General features: G+C 33.4%; 4 protein-coding genes across 4 annotated transcripts; all 4 read right to left on the reverse strand.

Moving 5' to 3' along the window:
• Positions 1-752: 752 nt before the first annotated feature.
• Positions 753-2,652, reverse strand: LOC111709402 (39S ribosomal protein L23, mitochondrial-like). The gene is made up of 4 exons (XM_023483057.1): positions 2,466-2,652; positions 2,087-2,155; positions 991-1,152; positions 753-899 (listed from the first exon to the last, which is right to left on the reverse strand). Exons 1-4 carry the CDS (start codon positions 2,580-2,582, stop codon positions 780-782), a joined length of 468 nt encoding a protein of 155 aa, XP_023338825.1. The 5' UTR covers positions 2,583-2,652; the 3' UTR covers positions 753-779.
• LOC111709401 (uncharacterized) lies at positions 2,603-13,761 on the reverse strand. Its single transcript, XM_023483056.1, has 14 exons — positions 13,743-13,761; positions 11,785-11,852; positions 11,556-11,624; positions 10,969-11,039; positions 10,385-10,456; positions 10,059-10,118; positions 9,462-9,536; positions 8,980-9,052; positions 8,082-8,210; positions 7,151-7,246; positions 6,575-6,657; positions 6,248-6,332; positions 2,964-3,034; positions 2,603-2,772 (listed from the first exon to the last, which is right to left on the reverse strand). The coding sequence occupies exons 2-14, from the start codon at positions 11,848-11,850 to the stop codon at positions 2,706-2,708; spliced, it is 1,017 nt and encodes a 338-aa protein (XP_023338824.1). The 5' UTR covers positions 11,851-11,852; positions 13,743-13,761; the 3' UTR covers positions 2,603-2,705.
• A 230-nt stretch (positions 13,762-13,991) lies between these two features.
• Positions 13,992-16,064, reverse strand: LOC111709391 (uncharacterized). Its single transcript, XM_023483042.1, has 4 exons — positions 15,088-16,064; positions 14,929-15,015; positions 14,554-14,663; positions 13,992-14,109 (listed from the first exon to the last, which is right to left on the reverse strand). The coding sequence occupies exons 1-4, from the start codon at positions 15,133-15,135 to the stop codon at positions 13,992-13,994; spliced, it is 363 nt and encodes a 120-aa protein (XP_023338810.1). The 5' UTR covers positions 15,136-16,064.
• An 806-nt stretch (positions 16,065-16,870) lies between these two features.
• Positions 16,871-24,921, reverse strand: LOC111709392 (probable nucleoporin Nup54). Its single transcript, XM_023483043.1, has 13 exons — positions 24,830-24,921; positions 24,268-24,327; positions 22,586-23,816; positions 22,293-22,386; positions 21,424-21,507; positions 21,146-21,232; positions 20,797-20,906; positions 20,072-20,143; positions 19,793-19,895; positions 19,256-19,315; positions 18,853-18,964; positions 17,994-18,144; positions 16,871-17,011 (listed from the first exon to the last, which is right to left on the reverse strand). Exons 3-13 carry the CDS (start codon positions 23,324-23,326, stop codon positions 16,925-16,927), a joined length of 1,701 nt encoding a protein of 566 aa, XP_023338811.1. The 5' UTR covers positions 23,327-23,816; positions 24,268-24,327; positions 24,830-24,921; the 3' UTR covers positions 16,871-16,924.
• Between the last annotated feature and the right edge of the window lie 782 nt (positions 24,922-25,703).

Consider the following 25,703-nt stretch of genomic DNA (forward strand, 5'->3'; position numbering starts at 1 on the left):
GTTTTTTTCTTTTCACAATTATTTAGCATATCGATAAAAACAATTTACAAGACAGAAACCAAATGTCAGTCTTAAGGTTGTTATACATGTTTAGATCCCATACACCGGTTCCGAATCGTGGATTTGCACTGGAAAAAAATCGATCCCGGATCCAGGTTACTTCATTAAAATTTACTGTATTTTTCTTAACAAACAGAATTTTCAAATCTTTGTCAGACTTTTTCGCTTATTTTTATGCTAAACCTTGATGAACCATTCAGAAATCAGAAAATTTTTATATCTCTTTTTTCAAAATTTCAGATTTGGGTTTTTAAAGTAAACATTTTTTCAGTTTTTGGTTGATATTTTGCCCCTTGGATCCAGATCCGGGTCCTAAGCCTGAGTAAGCACTACACATATAAATATATAAATATTGTGTTATTAATAAAAACAATGAGAAGTAGTTGAGTTGCATTGACTAAGTTAAACCAATCATGGTGACTGCTCTTGGCTCTTGTGTGCCCGGTCAAGTTTCAGGAAAGTGGTTTAACTACCCCTGCCTGGTTCAACTATGTGTTACTATTAATCAAATAGGGTCCCTGTACTATTAGAAGAAAGTCAAGATAAGTCCTTCAGAGTGAGTGAAAACTTAAGACACCTTTAAAACCTTTTCTAAAATGTGGTCCATCTTTTTTCATGATTTTTAAAGTTGTAAAAATAACAATACTTCTGAATAGCCACAACTTTATCTCTCAAAAACTATGTAAGACTGCTAAAGTTATCATTTTTATTTCTACTTGTTACAAACCAAAAAATGTTGGAACCCCGGGTCTATATTTTTGACCGGAAGCGTGAACTGATTTTTTAAATTCTTGTTTACTGCTCTCCACCTCCTCATTACTAGTCTCCATCTGCTCATTCTGTTAACAAGGAAATCTATATTTTTCTTAAAAATTCCAGGTTATTATTCAGATAAAGGTCTCAAGGGAAACCATACCTTCCAGGTCATACCTGTTTATCAATCTTGAGATCAGGAAACTCAAATTTAGTCCCGGGGGCGAGGGTGACGAAGGCAAACCTAGTATCCGGATCCTTTATCAGCTGACCTTTATTAAAGGGATTAGGGCGAACCTTACCCATCTGGTTTAATGTTCGAACATCTAGAACTGGAACCTAAAACAAAAAATATATATTTAATTTTTTTTTAAAAGCGACAATGTATTTTAAGCTTTAACTTTTTAGTATATAATATCATTTTGGATTGATACATAGCTCGTTTGATAGCTACGAGATCGCGGGATTGTACCCGTGTGGATTGAGTCCTGGTTGACTTTGTTAGCTGACGGGTTGTACCTGGATAGATACGTTTTGAGAATTTGTTATGAAGTAGGGGATTTACTACAAACATAGAAGTGAAGAGAAATTGCCGATTAAAAAAGCTTCTCTTTGATTACTTGTAAACTTGTAATTTGAAAAAAGCTTACTAACGATCAAAACTTAAGTAAATAAGTCGTCTTCATTGTATTGATATAATCGCCTACCACTGTAAATAATAAACTTCGAAAAATTTATTTGTTTTGTCGAATATTTTCGATTGTTAAACCATAAAACTTTCCCATTAATAAAACATTCCTTGTTGCGAAAAAAAATACTTTATAATCTGAACTAAAACTTTAAATTGTGGATATCGAGATCAATGCTTGATATCCTTTTTTTTAGTAATCTTAAGATTAATTTAATGTTACATTAATATCCAGAAAGGTAATTAATATGCAACCAATCAGAGAGTCGATTGAAAAAAACCGAACAGCCAATCAGCAGCCAAGAAAGTTTAAAATGTAGCAGGAGTATTCAAAAGAAAGGATTAAGAAGAAAATGAAAAATATCGGGATTAAGCAATCGGGATTAAGGATATCCAATACAAGAGTTTCAAGGTCAGGGCAATGTTTAAAATCTCATATGACCACATCAATAAGATTTTTAAAATGTTCCTACTCAAGATAATTCATTTCAGATGAATAGAATTTAAAAATTTACTTTTACTAAAGGACATCCCAGCATTCAATGAAATATAGGTCGGCGCTCCTAATAGAATGTGAAGTTTTACCTTATAAATTTGTTCCAAATAGTTCTTAACATCGTATTTTGTCATCTCACGAGAAATTATAAAATTAACCTAAAATCAGTCAAATCAAATCAAATCAAATCAAATCAAATCAAATCAAATCAAATCAAATCAAATCAAATCAAATCAAATCAAATCAAATCAAATCAATGGGCATTGCATGAAGGGTTACTTGAATCAAATTAAATCTTAGGAAAATTCACTTATTTTAGGATAAAAAGTTTCACCTAAGAAAACTTAAATTTTAGAGATTCATAATTATAATGTTTAGAGGTAAAAATAAAAACTTGGATTTCCCATTAAATTTCAAGAGAAAATGAAGGGAAAAAATGGTATTAATCACTTGCTGCACTATCTTTACCTTATTGCTGGGCACAGTTATCTTCTCTAGGTTGACCAGCTTCATCCAGAAATTCGGCATAAACACGCGCAGCTGTGGATTCCCGCGTTTGTATAAGGGATACCATCGCGTAGACATTTTTCTTAAATTCACACAGAAAATTATTCATTTATTCTGGACAGAGTTAAATGAAAATTGAAAGAATTACAAAATAAATTAAATTTAGACCACATTTTTAAGTCTGGATGGACAAAGAGGTTTTCAGGCCGACATCTTGTTTTTTGCCTCAGGTATTTTCTCATCCCCAATCATCATCGCTTCTAGTAAACTAAAAAAAAATTTAGTTTTAAACAAAACGAAGCATGTAAGAGAAAACGTACCATTCATGTATGTACATTTGTAACAATCAATTCACTTTCGATTATTTATAATAAGTATATATACGTTTAAGAAACAAAGAGTTTTTACAATATTTAATAACTGTATTGTACATTATCGATAAAGACTGATAAAGAATACCTGAATGTGTCAGTATTAAGCCCTGAGAATGCTACTCTTCCTTCTTCATATCCACAAAACTCGAACAAATCCTGAATTTTGAATTCGAATAAAAATCCAATACTTGTATAGTCGACCTTACAAGATAACTTCATCATCGGCAGGGAGGTCCTACTATCCACGATTCAATCTCAAGATGACATTACTAAATCAAGACTGAAGGGCTTAAATATACATAAACATGTAATAAATATCGTAGTAAACCCCATACTTATATTACGTTGTGCATTATCTGTAACCTAACTACGCTTGTTAATAACTACGTAAAGCTCTATATTTGTATCTATACACTGAGTGTTAATCTGTCCCCATTTCGTTCGATAATTTCTGTGAAGACCTAACGGTCAATATCATTAGCATGTATTATGATTTACTTTAATTACAGTCTTTAATTTAATACCTAGAAACTATATATCAGTTAACATGAATTGTTGCTTAATTGCATCTTAACATGCATTAATTCTCGTGTAGGGAAGCAAAGATTTAGCTCTGTGTATCAGGAATACATATTAAGAAATACAGAGTCGTACCAGGAATACATATTAAGCGATACATCCTAAAGAAAACAACAGGGTCTTATCTGGATTGAAAGAGATGGAGTATTATGGAGAGCTAGTTGTATCTGAGCGATACATACTAAAGAATATAACAGGGTCTTATCTGGATTGAAAGAGATGGAGTATTATGGAGAGCTAGGTGTATCTGAGCGATACATCCTAAAGAAAACAACAGGGTCTTATCTGGATTGAAAGAGATGGAGTATTATGGGGAGCTAGTTGTATCTGAGCGATACATCCTAAAGAAAACAACAGGGTCTTATCTGGATTGATAGAGATGGAGTATTATGGAGAGCTAGCTGTATCTGAGCGATACATCCTAAAGAATATAACAGGGTCTTATCTGGATTGAAAGAGATGGAGTATTATGGAGAGCTAGGTGTATCTGAGCGATACATCCTAAATAAAACAACAGGGTCTTATCTGGATTGATAGAGATGGAGTATTATGGGGAGCTAGTTGTATCTGAGCGATACATCCTAAAGAAAACAACAGGGTCTTATCTGGATTGATAGAGATGGAGTATTTTGGAAAGCTAGTTGTATCTGAGCGATACATACTAAAGAATACAACATGGTCTTATCTGGATTGATAGAGATGGAGTATTATGGAGAGATAGGTGTATCTGAGCGATACATACTAAAGAAAACAACAGGATCTTATCTGGATTGATAGAGATGGAGTATTTTGGAGAGCTAGTTGTATCTGAGCGATACATACTAAAGAATACAACAGGGTCTTATCTGGATTGATAGAGATGGAGTTTTGTATCATATCTGTTCAGTTCCATAGTAATAAACCTATGTGTAAGAAATCCCATTATTACATGGTTCAGGAGGAACAATTTTAATATTGTTCGCTTTCTAGCTTTTAAGAATGCTTATTCTTACATTTTAAAAGCAACATCCAACATTTAACACAATTTTTTCGTCCAAAAATCCCTCAGAAAGATATGCTTGTCAAAACTTATTAAAATTTAAAGAATTCTTAAAGAGAGTAATTTAATTTCAATATTTTATAATTATTTGTAATTTCTTTTTCAGTAATTTTATTTTGTAATATCTGTGATTTCAAAATAAAGACATTCAAAGAACAAACTTAAAAAAAAATAAAAATTCTTACTGAATTGAGTTTTTAAAAAATCGATACTTTCTAATTTATTTTTAAAGTCAATATTCAGGAATTGTATTTTAAAATCTTTAATTTCAGGAAAAACACGCTCAAGGAAAATCTAATTATTCATTAAAAGTCCATAAATATTTATAAGGCTGAAGAATGTTAATTTATACTGCTAATTAAAGCTCACATACTATAGAATGGCCATTTAAGTAATTATAATACAGAGTGCAAAAAACGTTTATTTTAAGCAGCCTTCCAATAAAATCTACTGACGTTAAAAAAAAAAAATGGTTTTGTTCCGAGATGCTAGATGGGTCGATCAGCTGAACAATCCAGAGATGATTTCAAGGATGTATATAGCTAAGAAGGCTGAAGCGAATTATTACCCCAGAAGAAATTCTGCGTCGGAACATTTTTCGAAGTGTTTCCCGTATATAACAATTTATGTATATAAGAGACAAAAACATTTTCATATGATAGATTACTTTTCTTCAAATCTATGGATCACAAGCTTATAGCTTATATCATGTCCCACCGGACATTTGAATATCCGAGCTGGGTCAACCTCTGTAGTCCTGCTTTAGACTGTACCGCCAATTTACAAATACTAAAGCGACAGAGGAGTGTGATATAGTCATTTTCTTTGAAGAATAGTGAGGAGGTTTATTCACAACATCAATAAACTGATTATTGTTTTCTAATATGTGAAAATTGAAAAAATTTGTAAGTCGACTTAAAGAGGGGAGGAAGGTCAACCATAACAATTTCTATTCCGAGCCACATTCTTATCATTTTCTCGTCCGAGCCACCTCGGAATCCTAGTTCTTCCAATAATTTCTTTTTTAAATGTCCATTCCTTGCAGATAAAAATATTATTTGAAAATCTGGCCATGTTAGGGCAAACATAATACATTAAATTTTCCCAAACAAAAAAATAAATATGATTTGTAAACGATGTTCTGCAAATAAGAATCTCTAGCAATGGGAAGGACGAGAATTTCAAGGCGTGTGGGACGAGAAAATGAGAAGTATGCTGCTCGAACGAGAAAATGAGGAGTATGCTGCTCGAACGAGAAAATGAGGAGTATGCTGCTCGAACGAGAAAATGAGGAGTATGTGGCTTGGACGAGAAATTGTAGTAGCTGGCCTGCCTCCACTTGGGTAGCAAACTGATGGAAGAATGAGCTGCAGTATTGCCCCAACACATTCTAACACACTATTCTAACGACATTCTTCTCTGATATTCTGCTCATTTAAATTTAGATTGGGTAACTCAGTAGAACCACGGGAATGTTGTTAGCTTTGTTTAAACATTCTGAGTTCAGTTGTTTAAGTTTTGAAAGGAAAACTCCAGGCAAAGCTGGGTTCCCAAGCAAGTTATGTTATTTTGGTTCATTTCTGGCAAATGTTTTCATATTTATTTGACTAAAAATCAAATCAAATCAGCATTAAAAAAATTGATTAAAAAAGGTTTGTTTTTTTGAAGGGCAGGTAAACTTGGGGGAGGGGAGGGGAGGGGGGGGGGGGCCGGGGGAATAAAAGGAAAGGTGAAGGATGTATTGTTATTACCAGTATATCAGGATTGTATGTGAAGATGTTGGGTTTGCTTGAGTTCAGATCCAGGGAGTTCAACTGAAACTTGGTCACCATATACCTAGATCAAAATCAAGTCAAATCAAATAAAAACAAAATCAAATCAAATCAACTCTAAACAAATCTGATAGCAAATAATCATTGAAGGTTCAAGCGATGCTGTTAAATAAAAACATACAGCAAATAAATTATTAGTTTAACGCTTTGTTAAGGCAAAAAACCTTTTTTTAAACTTTGAGTCCGAAAATTGTTCTTAAAATTGGAACAACATTTATAAAAACGTTAATAATAACAAATACATACTTTGAACCATTGGTTGAAATACTGTTGATAGTAATAGGGGTTCTTAAATCTCCGCTAATATCAGATCCATACAGTAATCTCGCCTGAAAATAAAGTCTGGCTTAATCCAAAAAATTGAGTCAAACCATTTTTGCTAAAAGTTTCATTGTAAAAAAAAATTAAAAACATGAATCGCAAATGTTTTCACTAGTCTAACATTTTTAGAAACTCTTCTAGTCATTGTTTTAATTTCCTCACTTGTTATATTGACAGCCCTAAATTTCTTCAATCCTTATTCTAACAGAAAATAAGAGATTAGAACTGATTTAGACTTGTTTTACTGATCGTGATTTTTCTTTATTTTAAAGTGCTTTGTATCTTTCTAACTTCATATATTTAAAAATTTTCAACAAAGTTTAAAAGGAGGCAATATGAACTGTGCATTTTGCTTAAAACAACTAAGTTGAAATGAAATCAATTTTAACCATTAAAATTATGTTAAAATAATACCAATTATACCAATCATTCGGAAAAATTAAGGGATTCCAATTTTAGGTAATTCTTTACTCCTGATGAGTTTAAGAGCTTTGAGTATACCTGTCCTATAGCTGCAGCATAGGCCTGGATAAGACACTTCGCTTTCTCCTTGTCCGGCAGGAATTTCGGAGCAATATGGCCGGAGTTATGTCGGAACTAAAAATATATAGATTAGGAATTTCGGAGATATATGGACGGAGTTATGTCGGAACTAAAAATATATAGATTAGGAATTTCGGAGCTATATGATCGGACTTATGCCAGAACTATAAATATATAGATTAGGAATTTTGGAGATATATGGACGGAGTTATGTCGGAACTAAAATATATAGATTAGGAATTTCGGAGCTATATGATCGGACTTATGCCAGAACTATAAATATATAGATCAGGAATTTTGGAGCAATATGGTAGTTATGTTGAACCTATACATATATAGATCAGGAATTTCGGAGCAATATGGTAGTTATGTCGGAACTATAAATATATAGATTAGGAATTGCGGAGCAATATCGTAGTTATGTCGGACTATTAATATATAGATTAGGAATTTGAAGCAATACGGTCGAACTATAAATATAAAGATAAATAATGTATGAATAAATAATGCACCATATCGTTGTATGGATGAATGAACTCACCACTGGATGTACGGTTGAATGAATTGACTACTGTATTAATGTTTGGATGAATAAACTCACCACTACATGGATGTATGGATGAATGAATTGACTTCTGTATGGATGTTTGGATGAATAAACTCACCACTGTATGGATGTATGGATAAATGAATTGACTACTGTATGGATGTATGGATGAATAAACTCACCACTGTATGGATGTATGGATGAATAAACTCACCACTGTATGGATGAATGGATAAAAAAACTCACCTCTGTATGGATGTATGGATGAATAAACTCACCACTGTATGGGTGTATGGATAAATAAACTCACCACTGTATGGATGTAAGGATGAATGAACTCACCACTGTATGGATGTATGGATGAATGAATTGACTGGAAAGAACAGGAAAATTATTCTTTAACTCGTAAACATTTTCCTCCTGTAACCCTGCCACAGGGTTTAATGGGGCCACATCAGGAATTCCAGAACACTGAATAATATATTATTAAGAACATAAACAATGTAAATATACAGAAGGGGGGGGGGGGCAAACTATTACATAATTAGTAAGTATTGAACTGGTAAAAGATTTCCAGTAAATGGTAATTTTGTCTCAAATTCTCCCACAATTTCCACAATATCCCTTCAATCTTTCAAAAAAGGATGCCTTGAGACAGACTAAATAATAGGATGCCTTGAAACAGATAAAATAAAAGGATGCCTTGAAACAGACAAAATAAAAAGATGCTCTGAAACGGACAAAATAAAAGGATCCCTTAAGACATTAAAAAACTTTTTTGGTTGATGGGCATTACTGTATATAATATCTATATATGCCAGATAAACAACGGTATTCTTTAAAATTTTATTTGAAGAAAATGTTCTTGTTTCTACAAATTGAATATTTTCAAAATCGGGTTCTCTATAAAAATAACTTGCTAATGTCTTGATAAAAATACTTGAAAAGCTATGAAAACGACGATATCTTCCACATAATTGATTATAAGGGCACCGTTGTAAATCGTGCATGCCCCCTCTATTAATGAAGGGTGAAATGTCCACACTCTTTTAATTGAAATTGTGTGTAAAAAAGTGCATACCTGACTGATGTCCACACTCTTATAATTGAAATTGTGTGTATAAAAGTGCATACCTGACTGATGTCTACACTCTTATAATTGAAATTGTGTGTATAAAAGTGCATACCTGACTGATGTCCACACTCTTATAATTGAAATTGTGTGTATAAAAGTGCATACCTGACTGATGTCTAGGTCAATACTTTCCAAAGGTTTAGATGAAGTTATGATGAAGGGAACATCCAAAAAGAATCTGAATGAAAATATTCTAAAAAGTTGGAACAAAAAATAAATAAATGTATAAAAGGTTTTGAGATCAGCACTTACTTCTTAAACTACATTATTCAAAAGTTTCTGCTTGTCTATAGAGTTTGACTCCATAAAGAGTTCTAGCTGAGTCAAAGTTTTAAACTTCCCCCCTTTCCCTTGTACTGTTGTGTTTTATTTTGAGCCTATTCTTTCTTAACATCTTCCTTGCCACTTCCCATGTGAATTGTTTCTCCACAAAGTCTTATAATAGTTTTTTCTGCATAACTTACTTTGGTATACCAGGAGGGCCCTGCTAAAACATCTCTAGGCTGTTGAGTCGCCTGTTGCTGATCTGGTTTTATTCTAATATGTTTCCGCAGGAATTAATAATTTGACATGATTTGAAAACTGACCTGACTAGTTTACCATCAGGTCGCCTAATAAACTGTCTAATCTTATTTCCTTCCAGAAAATGTTGATCTTGGAACCTAAACAAATTTAAAAAAAATAAAAACATATGTTCAAGTTTGTTCCACATAGATAGAAAAAGATAACTCATTATAAGGGTAAAATTGCAATGACATCAATCTTTAGGCGAGAATTAAATTGCTCAAGTTTTCAGATTCCATTTCAGTATTTTTCATTGTCAATTCTTTTTTAATTAATAAAATCTAACTTGAAAAAAAAGCAAAAACTATTTTAAGTTTATTTTCGGAATTTTTAATCTTCAAAAAAAAAGGGGATTTTATTTAGTACTTCAAGGGGGGGGGGAGCTTACAAGAGCTGAATATATTTTTTTCAAATATTTCTGCTTGGAGTTTGTCGTCCGAAAAAACAATTTTGTAACTGGTTCAATTATCTCGAATGCCGCAAGATAAAAAATTATTACTTCGTGGGATCTTTTAGTGGGAATTATTTTTAACAGTGGTGTAGCCCAGACCTGACACTAAGTGTCCAATCTGGCAATAAACTCGAAAAGGACTGTCTCTGATATGTGATTAAGTTTTGACCTGATATTGTGTTGATTGCCCATTTGTTTAAACAGGCCTCGGTTCAGATTCATTATCTTTCTGCTCCATTAACGGATTATTTACTGGTCATTTATATAGAGAAACTTTTTTTTAAAAAAAAGGTCAGATCCGTTTACCCGTTCAAATTAAATGTCAAAACGGCTGAACCGTTCCGGCCCAATTTTTTTTGGGGAAACTCTCACGACCCCATGTTTAATTCTGGTCAACGTTGAAATATTTTACCAGAAAAAAGGGTTACATAAATTTATTAATTTTTAAAACTGCACTAATTTAACAGAAAAAAGTATTTTGATCCGATGATCTTCCTTTGGTTTGGTATTCCATATTCCCGGGGCATATTTCTACCCCAAGAGAAAGCTTTCCAATCGTACTGGTTCCTGCCAAATTCAAAATAAAACAAAAACTTTTTTTATTAATTAGTGATAACAGTCGTCTCTATGCTTTCTTTTAACAAGAAATACTGCTCAAAGTTTAGTATTCACAGAATTTATAAAATAAAATTTTACTAAATTTCTTATTGAAAATTCTAATCAAAAGTTAGGGTGAAGATAAAAATCATTCCCCTTTATATTAGTGGTCATTGTCTTTCATGCAGTTATTAAAAAGGAAATGAAAACTTGCCTTGCCTCAAGATGTAATATTCATATTTTATGCAAATGTTAGGTTTTTCATAGTAATAAATATCACACTAGATCCCGTATAGACCAGGACAAGTGGCGGAGCTCAAACCTGTTTTCATCGTATTGTAATCTGCAGGTCATGGTACATTGTATGTAGGTTATTGTCAACAATAATAATAAGAGAAATGAGGTTAAAATTCAACCTTGTGACAAGAGTTCAGAATCTTTGCTAATTTATCACAAGTCTAATTCTAATTTTGAATGATTCCCTGGGTTTCATTGTAGACTCTACGGCATGCCAACCAATAAATGGAACTTTAAAATTCTTTGGCAGCAGAACCTACAAAAATATCTTGCTCAACTGATTTCTCATAAGCCAAAAAAAACTTGATCAAATAAGTTTGATCAAACGATCGAATAAATTTGATCCAACGATCGAATAAATTTGATCCAACGATCGAATAAATTTGATCCAACGATCGAATAAATTTGTTAAAAAGAGAGAATTAACTAGACTTAATTTTTAGAATTAAATTAGTAGGCTGGCATGTCCAATTTACAACGGTTCCTTATAAAAAACGTTGTCAAATCAAGAATGAATAATATATCCATGACCTTAAAAAAATGATATCTTTTAATTGGTGTGTTCTTTACCAGGACTTGCATGCATCTCTTCTGCTGCAAAACAATGGAAGAATTTTCCGAATTCAGCGCTTCTCTTCAGAGAAACGAGATTATCTTCCACAATCCACATTTGTAATCATATTTGAAGGTTACCGTTGAGAATCGGACATGCCCCTCTTTTTAAAATTGAAGATCACAATTTAAGATGAAAAAAATTCAATGATTTGCAAACCTGAGTCGCATCCCCAGTCCAGCAGCTCTGTATTAAACTCTCAACCTTCACTTTACAGTCTTCAGACACCTTGGTTTAAAAATGATTTCATATTTTTCTTTATTGTCAATCATTTATTTAATCGGGGCTAAATTCATACCCCCGCCACCGGCAACTATGTGGTTATTAATTTTGTATCATTCAAATATAACTTAATAATTGAACTTTGTTTAAGCCGAAACAAACTAACCTGAGAGTTTTGAGATCTTTGTAAAAGAGATAAAGGAAGGGAAGGAGATGAAACTGTATTCGTCATTGCTGAATAGAACATATAATTATATACAGGGTGTCCCAAAAAACGATCTTTAAGACATTGTAGCCCTCACCATAGTTCAATTTTTAAAAATTTGTACATTTCTGAAATCTGTGTGACATTTCGATTGAAACCAATAAAAGGTTCACAGCAATAAAATAAAGGAAGTATTGACCGTTTGAAGTTTGCCATTTTGGTTGAAAATTCAAGTACAAAACTGTAGATCTTCAGGTTTAAGTTCCTCCCTTCTGATTGGCCAATATGGGGATATTTAATTTCAGTTGCTATCCTTGACCTGCTGAACTTGCTTAACGTCAAAGAGTTTCTCCTTGCAGAACTACAGGAGAAGTATTTCTAGCTATGTGTTTGGAAGCATCTTTGTTCATTACTGCAGCAACCCTGACAACATTTCTAGTAGTTCTGGAATGTCGAGATCTTCCAATGGATTACCAGGACTCGTCTAACTATTGACATTAAGTACTGTCCCTTACTCTATTACCTTTTTATAAATTCTTCTTTCATGACATAAAGTAGGCTGTCTTGAATTGGGAAATTTCAGCCCAAAGTCCATAATAAACAGGCATAACCTTTAGCCTTTGACCCTTTCTTGCCATTACTTAACAATAACTGCATTTTTAAGATTTGTTTAAAAGATTCGCATGTTTTTCATAACCTAATAAAATTCCATAATATGCTTAAAATTCTAAAAAAAATAATACATGAACTCAACCAAGCCAAAATGACAAACTTCAAACGGTGAATGAATACTTCCTGTCGGAAATGTTCCAAAGATTTCAAAAATGTACACTTTTAAAAAAAATGAAACCATAGTGAGTACTACAATGTCTTAAAGATCGTTTTTTTGGGACACCCTGTACATTCATCGTCGTATATATCAATACAATGAAGACTTCAATTTTGATTTATACCAAGCTTTCAAATAGCTTGGATAGTGGATACACAAGTTGTCAGTTTTACAGTCTCTATTTGTTTACTTGTGAACTTGTAATTTGAAAAAGCTTGTTAAAAATCCAAACTTTTATCGTAAAGTCGTTTTCATTATATTGATATTAACGCCTACCACTGTGTATGTATATGTAAAATTATAAATCTGATTTAATTTTTCCATTTTATTGCTGAACAATTTTGTTGAACTTTTAAGACTCTCCTTGGCGCAGCATGAGTTAGATTATATATCAGTGCTTAGGATCCGGATCCATTGGTTCCGCAAGATTTTGGCTTCCTGGTTCCGGATCCGCAAAATATGCGGATCCACGGATCCGGATCCAAACACAATTTTATTTTTTAAAATGTGCAAAACAGCTTTAATTTTCCTTAAAAATATCCTATTTTGAATTGTTTAACAGATTTTAAAAATGTTCTCAGGGTCTCAGGTTTCTATCTTGCTCAAATCTTAACTCAGACCTCCACCGTGCACCCCTCCCCCCACCCCCTTTAATAACTAGAGAGGGGGGGGAGAAGTCTCCCTTTTCCCCATTGCAACTAAGCAAATTTAGTCTTCACAAGGAAAAGGGATGGGGCGCACATATGCTAAAAAGATACAGATGATAAGGAACATCTTGTGTTCCCAGTATAAAGAGACTGTTCTCTGCCCTGAAGATATTCAAATCAGACCTAAGGAGTTGCCTGAAGGATCCGGATCCGGATCCGCATCAAAATTAAATGGATCCTAAGCACTAATAAATATAATATATATTCATCACTTGAAACTTCGAGTGACTCTTCTTAATCTCGACGGGAATAAGGAAATACAGTTTTTAATGGATAGTTCCAAATCAAATTACAATTACTGTCGTTAAGACACACTGTAAAAAGAACATTTTGTCAATTTCATAAAAAAATTGAGTAAATATTTGCTATTAAAGACCATTCACCTTGTGCAAAGATGAGTTCATATTAAAAATAAAAATGTCGACATTAAGTATTAACGAAAATATATATAAAAATCTTAACAGGAAAATCCTCCAAAAATTGTTTTTTTTGAGAACGATGAAAAAATTGGCGATTTAAAAGAAACAGTTTAAAGTTAAAGTGTTACTAGAAAAAGGTGCGCGAAGCGCCCTTAAAGCCTAGAAAATCAAAAATTATGAGCAAAACACGAGAAATAATTTGGTTCAAATTCTTTAAAATGATACATTTTTATTATTCATAACTATAAAAACAGCCTTTGCAAAAATCTCAGTATTAATTAGTTTTACCTTCCAATATGGATGATCTTCATTTCGTTTCAGTTCTTTCTTTCTAAAAAAAATTGTGGAGTAATTTTTCTTTTACATAATTCTTAATTATACATCGACAATTCGTTGTTATTTTTAACTAACGGTGCAAAGATTGTCCAGGATCCAGCTTTGATGAATTGAAAGAATTAGTTAAACTGCGTATATATAGTTTAACCACTTCTCTTGTGCACCGATTCAAGCTAAAAAGAAGTGGATCAATCCACGTAGTTCAACTACTTACTAATATTTATCATATATGGTCTCGACGATAAAATTTGAAGGACCCATGAAAGAAGTTCTGAATGACCTTTATGTTGACACAAAACTGTCTGAAAACGGTAATTTGAGGATTTACATTGCAAGCGTTTTAAAAAATCTTCTTTTTTAGTAATTTGGTCTTGGATATTGAACAGATTTAAAAGAAATATTTTTGTGAATTGTATTTTATTCTCTAATTAAAACAAACCTAGTGTCATCAAACATCTCTTCATTGCTTGGAAGATTGTCTGCCATTGGAAGGAAAGGAGAAATCAATTCATCAGCTGTGTATACTGGTATACTTCTTTCTAATAGAGCCTAGGATATATATTATATATACAGGGGTGTATACTGGTATATTTCTTTCTAATAGAGCCTAGGATATATATTATATATACAGGGGTGTATACTGGTATATTTCTTTCTAATAGAGCCTAGGATATATATTATATATATACAGGGGTGTATACTGGTATACTTCTTTCTAATAGAGCCTAGGATATAGATTATATATATACAGGGCTGTATACTGGTATACTTTCTAATAGAGCCTAGAACCTACTTAACTATAATTGATAATTACCTCTTTAATTTTATAGTTTTTTACAGGTCTCTCTTGCTGCAGATACCAGGAATTGTTCCATTGCCAATTCCTTACATAGGATTGGGGCTGAAAATAGAAAAATATTACTCTTTAACAAAATTTCTTTTAATTTTATTGAGTAGGGATTTTTTGGACAACCTTTGTAATCATCTTTCTCTTTCGGAGGAGAACTTGTGTAATCCGCATTTTTATCTGAAAAAGAAGAAATTAACAAAAAATATCACAAGGTCAAATTCATAGACAGAAACTAGGATATGTTGGGACTTGGGAGGGAAGAAGTGATAATGGAATCGTTGTAAAAAAAACGGGAAATGTTTTTTTAAAAATTTCCCATAACTATTATTTCAACAAAAAGAGATAATGGTTTTGTTATTAAAGAAAGCCTGTAGATTACCAAGACGCAAATGGTGGCATATAAAGTTTTGAAATATTTTTGAACAACTTGATCACCCCTTTTCCCTCCACTAATGATTTTTTAGGTTCGAGTTTTTTATGATACAAACTTGGTTCTTACATTCTTACAATCCTTTTTATTCTTTATGCTTCATAGTTAACTATACTTGTTAAGTAAATAGGTTTCTTGACCAATGATATTATTATTCAAGGATATATTATATATTATTTTTGCTGATAATTTGTTGGATGTTAATCAAAACCTGTGGCATGCTGCTTTAAAGAATAGTTCATCCATATAAAATACTAAAAATACCGTAATTATTTAATTCATTACAGCAACGAAGTCTATATTACAACGCAAGGGTGTCACAGAGCGCAGGAATGGACATCATGTGTATTTTGAAATACCGTCGTCGTCGTATTTATCAATACAATGAAGACAACTTTCTTTTTCAATTTTGGTTTATCACAATCTTTCAAACAGGAGAAAACATAAACAAGTAAACAAAGAGAAGCTGACAGGCTTCTATGTTAACTTGAAAACTTGTAAATCGAAAAATGCTTGTAAGGGATCAAAGCAGTAACAGTAAAAAGTCGTCTTCATTGTATTGATATATAAGACGGATACTGTGTGGGCAAACAATCCCTTTAATGAAATATTGGATCAGCTAATGATTATAAAGAGGAGACAACCTGTTATTTTCTGAAGTATTCTTTTTGTTTTTGGAGAATTGAATCAAATGTTATCATTGAAGAATTAAACTAAATTTAAAAAGCTGAATTGTAGAATAAGGCCCAATAAGGTTACATAGTCTGGATGCGCTCCCATGAAATAGAAATGTCGTCTTCGTAGTAATGGACACTCAAATCCCTATATTACGTAACTGATTAATGATTATTGGTGGAGGATGAAGTAATAACGTTGCTGGTGAAATGGGGGGAAGGATTTTCCGCTTTTCCGCTCGTGTGAGCTGTAAAAAGCAGAGAATATCCTTCCCCCCCCCTCTCATCATCAACGTTATCACTTCATCTTCCGCCATTAAGCAGTTACGTCGTCTTAAAGATTTTGCGTCTCCATTGCTATGATGACGACATTTCTCGTACATTGGAGCGCATCCAGAGTTTCTAACTTTAATAAATAACCTTAATAGGGACCAATAAATAACCTTGATAGGGACCAATAAATAACCTTGGTAGGGACCAATAAATAACCTTGATAGGGACCAATAAATAACCTTGATAGGGACCAATAAATAACATTGATAGGGACCAAAAAGGGACCAAAAAATAACCTTGATAGGGACCAATAAATAACCTTGATAGGGACCAATAAATAACCTTGATAGGGACCGAGTTTAAAGAGCCTGCTAGAGGACGATTGATAATAATAAACTATTTCAAATGATAAAAATATTTATCTATTTTAGAAGATTGTAGTCTAAACTTGTCAGTTTTCTTGGGGGGGAATTTTACCAGTTTTGTAAAATTAAAACAATACCATTCAATAAAGAAATGAAACATCCAAAACCCTTCACAACTTTTTATTATTTTTGGGACGATATAACCAGGAGCTGTTAAGTTATTGATGAGATCCATCTGATGCTGACAGTCCATCGACCATTATATTAAGATCTTTCATGTCTTCTTTGATTACTGAGACCAACGCCTAAAATAAAAATGTTTTGAATTTTTTCAAAGTAAATATTTTTCTGCAAACCAAGTTGTTCACTGTGCAGTGTGCATTGCGTAGTAGGGGGGTTTTTAACGTTAGAATTGACTATCGCCAAAATAATTGGAAAAATATTGCATGCTTATTGCGAAATCACCAATCTCGGAAAAGAGCACATCTAGGTAAAGAATTGGAGTGCCAGTTAGCTAAAGAAGACGACCTCCAATCTAAAAGTCTCTCAAGAGAAATGGCTCTCAGAATTTTTTTAACAGTATTATTAACTATCGCCGTAACAATTGGAAGCTCATTGCATGCTTATTACGAATTAGTAGATTTCAAAGAATATATATAGGTCAAAACTTGCAGTGCCCGTTAGCTAACGAAGACGATCTCCAATTAAAAACAGTCATAAAAAGAATTTGTTCTTAGAATTTTTTTTACATAGGAATTGACTATCGCCGTTATCATTGGAAGCATTTTGCTTGTGTACTGTGAAACCACAGATCCCAAAAACAACTTAAAAGGTCAACACTTGCAGTGCCAGTTAGCTAACAAAGACGACCATCAAGCAAAGTGTCATTAAAAAATTTTTTCTTAGAATTGTTTTTTACATAAGAATTGACTACCGCCGTAATGATTTCAAGCCAATTGTTTTTTTGTTTTTTTTTGGAATTTCACTCCCCCCTAATGTGCAGTGTCTAAGATCCGAATCCGAAAATTAATCCTTGCATTTGTAATGTAAACTTACAGAACACCAGACCAAAATTACAGAGATAAGACTTCAATTAAAGTCTTTTTCTGACACTATAAGCTTATTTATTTCTATTTCAAATCATTTGATTTAAGTTTTCACGACTTTTAAAGAAAATTAAATAGAAAATTAACATTTAAATCCCCGGGCTTAACCGCGTGGGCGGTCTGGGTCTCCCATATTGGGGGTGGGGGGTATAAGAGGTACATTCTTTATCTTTATTTTTACCTGGATGGCCTGCTGCTGATCTCTAAGTACAGATTTAACATCAGACACAGCAAACTGGTCCAGGGTATACTTCTCATTTCCAGATAATACAGAGGACTGGGACTGCAACCGAACCTGGAGCAGACAAACATTCTGAACAGTCACTTTAACACTTTAATAATGATCTAATACTCAAATATTATTCACATTCTCGGCTTTTTTCATTCATTGCACTAACGAGTAAGTTGATCAAATAGGCCGACCATTTACAAAAACATATTTAGTATAATATATCTCTAAAGTGTATTTGATTCCATTCCGTTATAATGAGTTTTGAGTCCACGAAAATATAAAAAAAAAACGTTTTCTGGGACAAAATGAACCTTGAATTTCTAAAAAATTGTTTCTTTAAGCTTCCTGACAGAAAAAAGGACCCTGATACAAGATTTTAGAGCAACAATACGTGTTAAACTTGCAATGGTCACAGGTCGCCAATAATCAAGGTTGCATAGAAAGGTTAGATACTGGGGATGAGTCAAGTCAGGTCAAGTCAGGTCAAGTCAGGTCAAGTCAGGTCAAGTCAGGTCAACAAAGGTCAACTAAGGTCAATTAAGTCAAATAAGGTCAAGTAAAGTCAAGTAAGGTCAAGTAAGGTCAAGTAAGATCAATTAGGTAAAGTAAAAAATGGACCCGAATCCAGCACATAAAAATTTCTGTCAGTTTGCTAATTTTCCTTACCAAATACAAATTTCAATCTTTATTTCGTTTTTCGCTAGTTTGAAATAATCTCACATCTGTTTAAAGTTGGATCCGGATCCAGGAAGACATAAGTTTACGAATAAGGATCCAAAGCACAAAGATACCATTTTGACTGTAAAACTACCTGTGGGAAAGTTCTAGTTGTTTTCTTTTAGCCTCCGCGAGCGCTGCGAGTGTGTTCTGATTTTTCTTCTGTAACTCCGATATATTCTCCGCTATACAATCCAGTCGACCTTGATGGGAAGTAATTAATACTAATTTAATATTTTTAATAAAAACCATTTATTCAAAATTTATTTTCTTCGGTAACTCAAATATTTTTTCTACTACATAGACAATACACACATCTTTAATGAGAACAAAATTAAAAGTCTGTTATTTGCCCAATTTTTGTTGCAGCAACACACATGACCCCAGGGAATAGCAGCTTGATAAGAAAGAGTTAAAAACTAAAAATCCTTGTTATTTGTTTGGTAAAAGTTTAAACCATTATATCAAATCAAAATAAATAGGCAAGACTATACCTTGATGAGATTTGGATTGGTTTTCTTGTATTTTAATCCTTTGATACAGAGCTTTGAAACCTTAACAAGTAAAGTTTTAAATTTGACCAAAAAGCATATATCTATATATGTAAAGTTGTAATTTCTGTTTGTCTGTCTGTTTGTTTGTCTAAGTCAGGATCCCCTGCACCGATTTTTCTAAAATTATGATTGGGGAACTTGTGAGACCCACGGATTTAGTTTCCCGGTAAAATCGTTCAAGTGCGGGTAAACAGCGGAAGTAACTTTTAGTAACCTTGGCAGCTCTGGGTTCCCAAGCTTGTATTATAGATATTACCAAGTGGTGGACCAAACGTCCCAAAGAAAATATCAAAATGTAACCAAAAATATTATTTATCAATCCGATACATATTAAATAAAACTTTCTAGTTCATTTTTTTAAGACTAGTTATTTATTAAAAAAAAAAGTTTTAAGGAGAGATTAAATGAATTTTAAGGAATAAGTGTGAAAAAGTCGGAAGCAAATTGTCCATGTTCCAGTTTTAGAAATGCGCGTACCAATGATCGGAACGGGAATGAAGGATTTAGAATCTGGATTATCTAGCTGCGCCTGCTTCCACAGCCGGGGGTCAACTCCTGCAGGGGGGCTGGCCAGGTACTCCTGAATAGTTCAAGTACAAAAAATCAACATACTTACATTGAAAGACTGAAACTAAAAAGATTTATTCCCGCCAAAATGCCAGTTTCCATTCAAGAAGATATAGCAAACTAAAATTGATCTGTAACATCAAAACAAATGACAGCGGAAATTTAAACCTAAAAATAGTTGATGAGTACCTTAAGATCTTCTTCTGTAATCTTAACCTGAGGTATAACCATCTCCACTCCTAGATTTTTTAAGGACTGAACCTAAACAAGAAGCCTTTAAAAATGTACTTAATAAATTTTGACACCAAATTCTGCGTCCGGCTGAAAAATGTTGAATATAGTCAAAACAGAGTTTAAAAGACGATCATTTTTCGTCTCACAACTTTTAAGTCACTATTTTAATAGAACTCGATGCAAAATTCTTTGCAAGTTTTAAAATTGTTACATAAGAGTTTTAAGACACCCTACTAACTATTGAATCTACTCAAAGCAGAGTTTAAGGGACGACCTTGTATCTACTCACTATTCTAAACTTAATAAAAAATCTCTATTAAATCTCGACGAAAAATTCTTCTCAAGATTTAAAACTTTTACATCAAATCAAATGGGAGATTTTAAGACGCCCCGCCCCACACGCTTATGAAGGGACTTGTTAAAAAACAAATAAAAAACATCTTGACGAAACATTCTAAGAAATGTCGAATCAAATCAAATCAGAGATTTAGGGACGTCTTGCTATTTCACAATCATGACTCTACTTTCACATTAAATTTATAACAGTATCAAAAAGTATCTCCCCAAATCATCTAACATAATTTCCCTCTCCCCCCAGGGGGGGAAGTAATTCTGAAAAATATACACTCCTGTAAATTAGGAAATTGGATTTGGAGGCAAGTTGTCAGTTAATTTCTAACCTGCATGGTTTGGTTTAAGAATGCACTGAGCTCCGAAGCCGGGATCCGTCTGACCCCTCCAGTCTGTAAACTCTCATCCACACTCACAACAACCTCACTCAACTCAGACTCTAAATATAACATTTAATCAATCAATCAATCAATATATATATATCAATATATCAATCAATCAATCAATCAACCAACCATCAATATATCAATCAATCAATTATTTATTCATTCAGCCTTTTCTTAAATACGTTTTAATTCATTCCAATTTGTGTGCTTTTCTGGGTGAAAAAAGTTTAATTTTCAAAATCGAACTCCCTTAATGTAAAGCCATCACAAAAAACTAGTATCTATAACTTACCGGAAGATTTTATATTTTCAATATTAATTTTCATATTTTGTCGATTTCCAAGAGTTTGGGTAAGAGAAGCGGTTATCTGGGGTTTTCCTAAAATATGAATTAAAATAAAACCTCACTTATAATATATTCCATAAATTTTCAATTATTTCTTACATGAAAATTGAATTTTAACTGCTAAGTTTTTTTTATACGTGTTCATATTTTTTTTCATTAAATTGTAATCGAACAGGTAAATGATATTTTAAACAAATGTTTTGGATTCATAATTCATCTTTTACCTGCTTCAAGTTCAGCTTGTTTCTTTTTAAACATCAATCCCACCAATCCTTCCTTGTCATCTTGCTGGGGCATAGCACTGTATCCTACAATATTTACATTAATCCATCCTTCCTTGTCATCTTAGCACTGTAGCACTGTATCCTACAATATTCACATTAATCCATCCTTCCTTGTCATCTTGCTGGGGCATAGCACTGTATCCTACAATATTTATATCAATCCATCCTTCCTCGTCATCTTGCTGGGGCATAGCACTGTATCCTACAATATTTATATTAATCCATCCTTCCTTGTCATCTTAGCACCGTAGCACTGTATCCTACAATATTTATATTAATCAATTCTTCCTTGTCATCTTAGCACTGTAGCACTGTATGCTACAATATTTATATTAATCCATCCTTCTTTGTTATCTTGCTCGGGCATAGCTTTGTATTCTACAATATTTAAATTAATCCATCCTTCCTTGTCATCTTAACACTGTAGCACTGTATCCTACAATATTTATATCAATCCATCCTTCCTTGTCATCTTAGCACTGTATCCTACAATATTTACATTAATCCAACTAATCCTTTCTTGTCATATTGCTGTAGCAAAGCACTGTATCCTACAAAAGTTTCAACTTTTTTACAGAAAAGTGAAACATTCAGATCATTTAAGGCTAAATTGAAGAACTCAAGATATAGTATAAACAATTTTTAAAGAAGTTGAGAAAAAAATTCAATAACTCTGCAAAAAAGATTAGGGCACGAATTAATATAATTATATGAGGCTGCTGCACTCCTAAGATCACCCGAGAATAACTTAGTATCCAGCGTCATTAGGAAAATAACCTTAATGGAAAATAAAAATTCTAAAAACTTACCTATGGATTTAAACCTACAGAAGGGGTTCTCAGGTTTGATTTGAATCGGCTGGGCTGAGTTTGAATAGTATGCTTTTCCAAATCCCCATGAAGCCTGAAATTATCTACAAATTAACCTAAATACATTTTTTAAAGTTTTTCTGTGACATTTATCTCTCTAAAACTTGTTTGACGGGAAACGCAAAAATGTTGTTTTTTTTTNCCCTAATACAAAAAGCACAAACAATGAATCATTAATCAAATTTTCATTTTCAATAAATTCAAAAGATCATTGATATAAAAATTAAGTTGGTCCTTAAAAAAAATATTGCGTTGTTAACCTGGGTCTGCTGTGGTTGTTGTTGCTGTTGTTGAGGTTGCCCGAAACTAAGTCCAGTTCCTGCTCCACCAAACATTCCACCCGTTGTACCAAATCCTGTTGGTTTGGCAGCTGTGCTGGAACCAAAACTTCCAAATCCTCCAAACCCAGAGCTGGGTTGACTGGTAGTTGTTCCAAATCCTCCAAACCCAGTGCTGGGTTGACTGGTAGTTGTTCCAAATCCTCCAAATGTGCTTGGCTGAGAAGTAGTTGAGCCAAATCCGCCAAACCCGGTACTAGCTTGAGTTGCCGCTGCCCCAAATCCTCCAAACCCAGTGCTTGGTTGTGAAGTGGCAGCTCCAAATCCACCAAATCCAGTACTAGGCTGAGAAGTGGCCGCCGCGCCAAAGCCGCTGAAGACAGTACTGGGCTGAGAAGTGGTTGCCGCCCCAAACCCACCAAAGCCGGTGCTTGGTTGAGAAGTTGCAGCCCCAAATCCCCCGAACCCGGTGCTGGGCTGGGAAGTGGCGGTCCCAAACCCGCCAAAACCAGTGCTGGGCTGAGAAGTGGCGGCCCCAAATCCACCAAATCCAGTGCTAGGCTGAGAAGTTGCAGCACCAAAACCACTGAAGCCAGTGCTTGGCTGAGAAGTTGCTGCACCGAACCCACCAAAGGTACTGGGCTGAGCAGCGGGGGCTCCGAATCCCCCAAAAGTTGAACCACCACTAAATGCCATTTACTCTGAAAACCGATAAAATCTATTTATTTATTTTTCTTCTTGACAGGTACACTGTTAATATATTCAAGCGTATTTGGCGCTTTTCTATAATTTCATAACTTTACTCAAGGCTTTTTGCATTTAGAAACTCGAAAGAGCGAAATTTTTGATAAAAATTTCAATAAATTGGATTTTTACAAATCGTTGTTGAAAATAAAATTAACATTGTTGATATTTACAAAAATTTTACTAGTCACTTCAAGGGCTTCAAGATAGCAAAAAAGTGTTCTTATACTGCACACATTTCAACCCTCTAAAAGTGAAATTTCCGGAGACGAAAAATCAAATATTTGCATCTTAACAATATGTGTTGCTTCAATATCATTTTGTGATGAAGTCTTGATAGATATTAAAATGCTTCTGCTAAGGCTAGCTTGAGCCTGCTAGTGTAGAATGGAGTACACTGATCTATTAGTTCCTTTGTGTCAACTTCAACATTCGTCTCAACCTTAAATAATATCAATATTCAGAGGTAAAACTTTTTGGATGGAATAGCGCTTAGCATCCTACGCACAATCTTTTAAATTGAGAGATTTAACGCATTAAAACTGGGTAGGTTGGCATCCCTCGGCACCATTGGGGTAGCCAACGTCCTAGGTTAAGCAGTAAACGGGAAATGAGCCATCTGAGCGCTGAAATCACAAGTTTAAAGAATTGTGCGAAATCTTTAAAAAATGGATTCTTGAAACAGCTGTAAGAATAAAGACCAAAGTTTTAGAACTAGAAGAAAATGTCAATTTTATTTAAAGTGACTGCCATAACCAATTCACAACAGTAAACATTTGAATGCGTGCGCGCTTGATATTTCTTATCTGGAACAGAAAATTTTTTTAAGTTATCGCTCTAACTCCTGTAGAGGAAACCAACAAGTACTTTTCTATAAAATATCTTAACTTTACCTTTACGCTTCCAGGGATAGGTCTTTCCCCGTCCTTCTCATAGTTGAGCGACAAGGTGACCTGCACAAAATAAGGGTTTTTGTAAAACAAAATCAAGACTAGACTTTGAGGATGGTCTGAGCAACCATTTTGATAATCTTATAGTGTAGTTGTTAGCTTACCTTGAGATCTCCATCCTCTACATCACTCTGATAATAGATACAACTATCTGTATAGCAGTATAATGGTTGGTAGCTTACCTTGAGATCTCCATCATCTAAATCACTCTGATTAATAGATACAACTATTTTTCTAGTAGTATAATGGTTGGTAGCTTACCTTGAGATCTCCATCCTCTATATCTCTCTGATTAATAGATACAAAAGTCTGTATATTAGTTTAATGGTTGGTAGCTTACCTTGAAATTTCCATCCTCTACATCACTTTGGTTGATTGATACAACTATCTGTAAAGTAGTATAATGGTTGGTAGCTTACCTTGAGATCTCCATCCTCTACATCACTTTGGTTGATTGATACAACCATCTGTCTAGTAGTATAATGGTTGGTGGTTGGTAGCTTACCTTGAGATCTCCATCCTCTATATCTCTCTGATTAATAGATACAACTATGTGTATATTAGTAAAATGGCTGGTAGCTTACCTTGATATCTCCATCCTCTACATCACTTTGGTTAATTGATACAACTATCTGTATAGTGGTATAATGGTTGGTAGCTTACCTTGAGATCTCAATCCTCTATATCTCTCGATTAATAGATACAACTATCTGTATAGTAGTATAATGGTTGGTAGCTTACCTTGAGATCTCCATCCTCTAACATTGGCTGCAGAATTGGTTTTGAATTCAAACAATCAACATTAAAACTTTAGTAATCAAATAAATTAATCCTTTGAAGGTGCTAAAAATGGTCGGAAAGACACTGCAGTCATAAACTTCAAAATTTGTTTAATAGATTACAGGATAGACTCTCTCCTGCTATAGTAAAAAATGCTAAAATTGTGATTTTGTTACGCATCTCATTTGTATGAAAAATATTACGTATTTTAAAACAAATAAATTAATCCTTTGAAGGTGCTAAAAATGGTCAGAAATTAAGACACTGTCATTAACATCAAAATTTGTTTAATAGTTTACAGGATAGAATACTCTCCTGCTATAGAAAAAAAACTAATATTGTGAATTTGTTACGCGTCTTATTTGTATGAAAATTAAATACCAGGTATTTTAAAACAAAATTAGTTAGATATCATTAAGTATAGTTTTCTTTTAGTCTAAAGCAGAATTTTATGCCAGAATAGTGAGCAAGGCACAAAAAAACCTTGTTTAAAGTGGCCAAAAAATTGCAAACCAATCATTGTAATCTGTTTGAATATAAAGTTTATCTACAAAGATGATAAAGTTATGCATTTCTAACGGTAAATTATGTACGTAAAA

This window comes from Eurytemora carolleeae, unplaced genomic scaffold (assembly GCF_000591075.1).
Source record: "Eurytemora carolleeae unplaced genomic scaffold, Eaff_2.0 scaffold961, whole genome shotgun sequence".
Lineage (NCBI taxonomy): Eukaryota > Metazoa > Arthropoda > Copepoda > Calanoida > Temoridae > Eurytemora > Eurytemora carolleeae.

Coding starts and splice junctions, on each gene's coding strand:
- LOC111709392 (XM_023483043.1), bottom strand. CDS start 23,326: ATGGCATTTAGTGGTGGTTCAACTTTTGGGGGATTCGGAGCCCCCGCT. Junction 21,508..22,292: donor CTGTAGGTTTAAATCCATAG/GTAAGTTTTTAG, acceptor TAAATATTGTAG/GATACAGTGCTATGCCCCAG. Junction 18,965..19,255: donor CCAATCCAAATCTCATCAAG/GTATAGTCTTGC, acceptor CTTCCCATCAAG/GTCGACTGGATTGTATAGCG.
- LOC111709401 (XM_023483056.1), bottom strand. CDS start 11,850: ATGACGAATACAGTTTCATCTCCTTCCCTTCCTTTATCTCTTTTACAA. Junction 10,119..10,384: donor TATGGAATACCAAACCAAAG/GAAGATCATCGG, acceptor TTAATGGAGCAG/AAAGATAATGAATCTGAACC. Junction 9,537..10,058: donor GGCAATCAACACAATATCAG/GTCAAAACTTAA, acceptor AAATTTGTTTAG/GTTCCAAGATCAACATTTTC.
- LOC111709391 (XM_023483042.1), bottom strand. CDS start 15,135: ATGCGGATTACACAAGTTCTCCTCCGAAAGAGAAAGATGATTACAAAG. Junction 15,016..15,087: donor AGAGAAAGATGATTACAAAG/GTTGTCCAAAAA, acceptor TTCTATTTTCAG/CCCCAATCCTATGTAAGGAA. Junction 14,110..14,553: donor GAGATGTTTGATGACACTAG/GTTTGTTTTAAT, acceptor AATTTTTTTTAG/AAAGAAAGAACTGAAACGAA.
- LOC111709402 (XM_023483057.1), bottom strand. CDS start 2,582: ATGTCTACGCGATGGTATCCCTTATACAAACGCGGGAATCCACAGCTG. Junction 2,156..2,465: donor TAACTGTGCCCAGCAATAAG/GTAAAGATAGTG, acceptor GACTGATTTTAG/GTTAATTTTATAATTTCTCG. Junction 900..990: donor ATCTCAAGATTGATAAACAG/GTATGACCTGGA, acceptor CCTTGTTAACAG/AATGAGCAGATGGAGACTAG.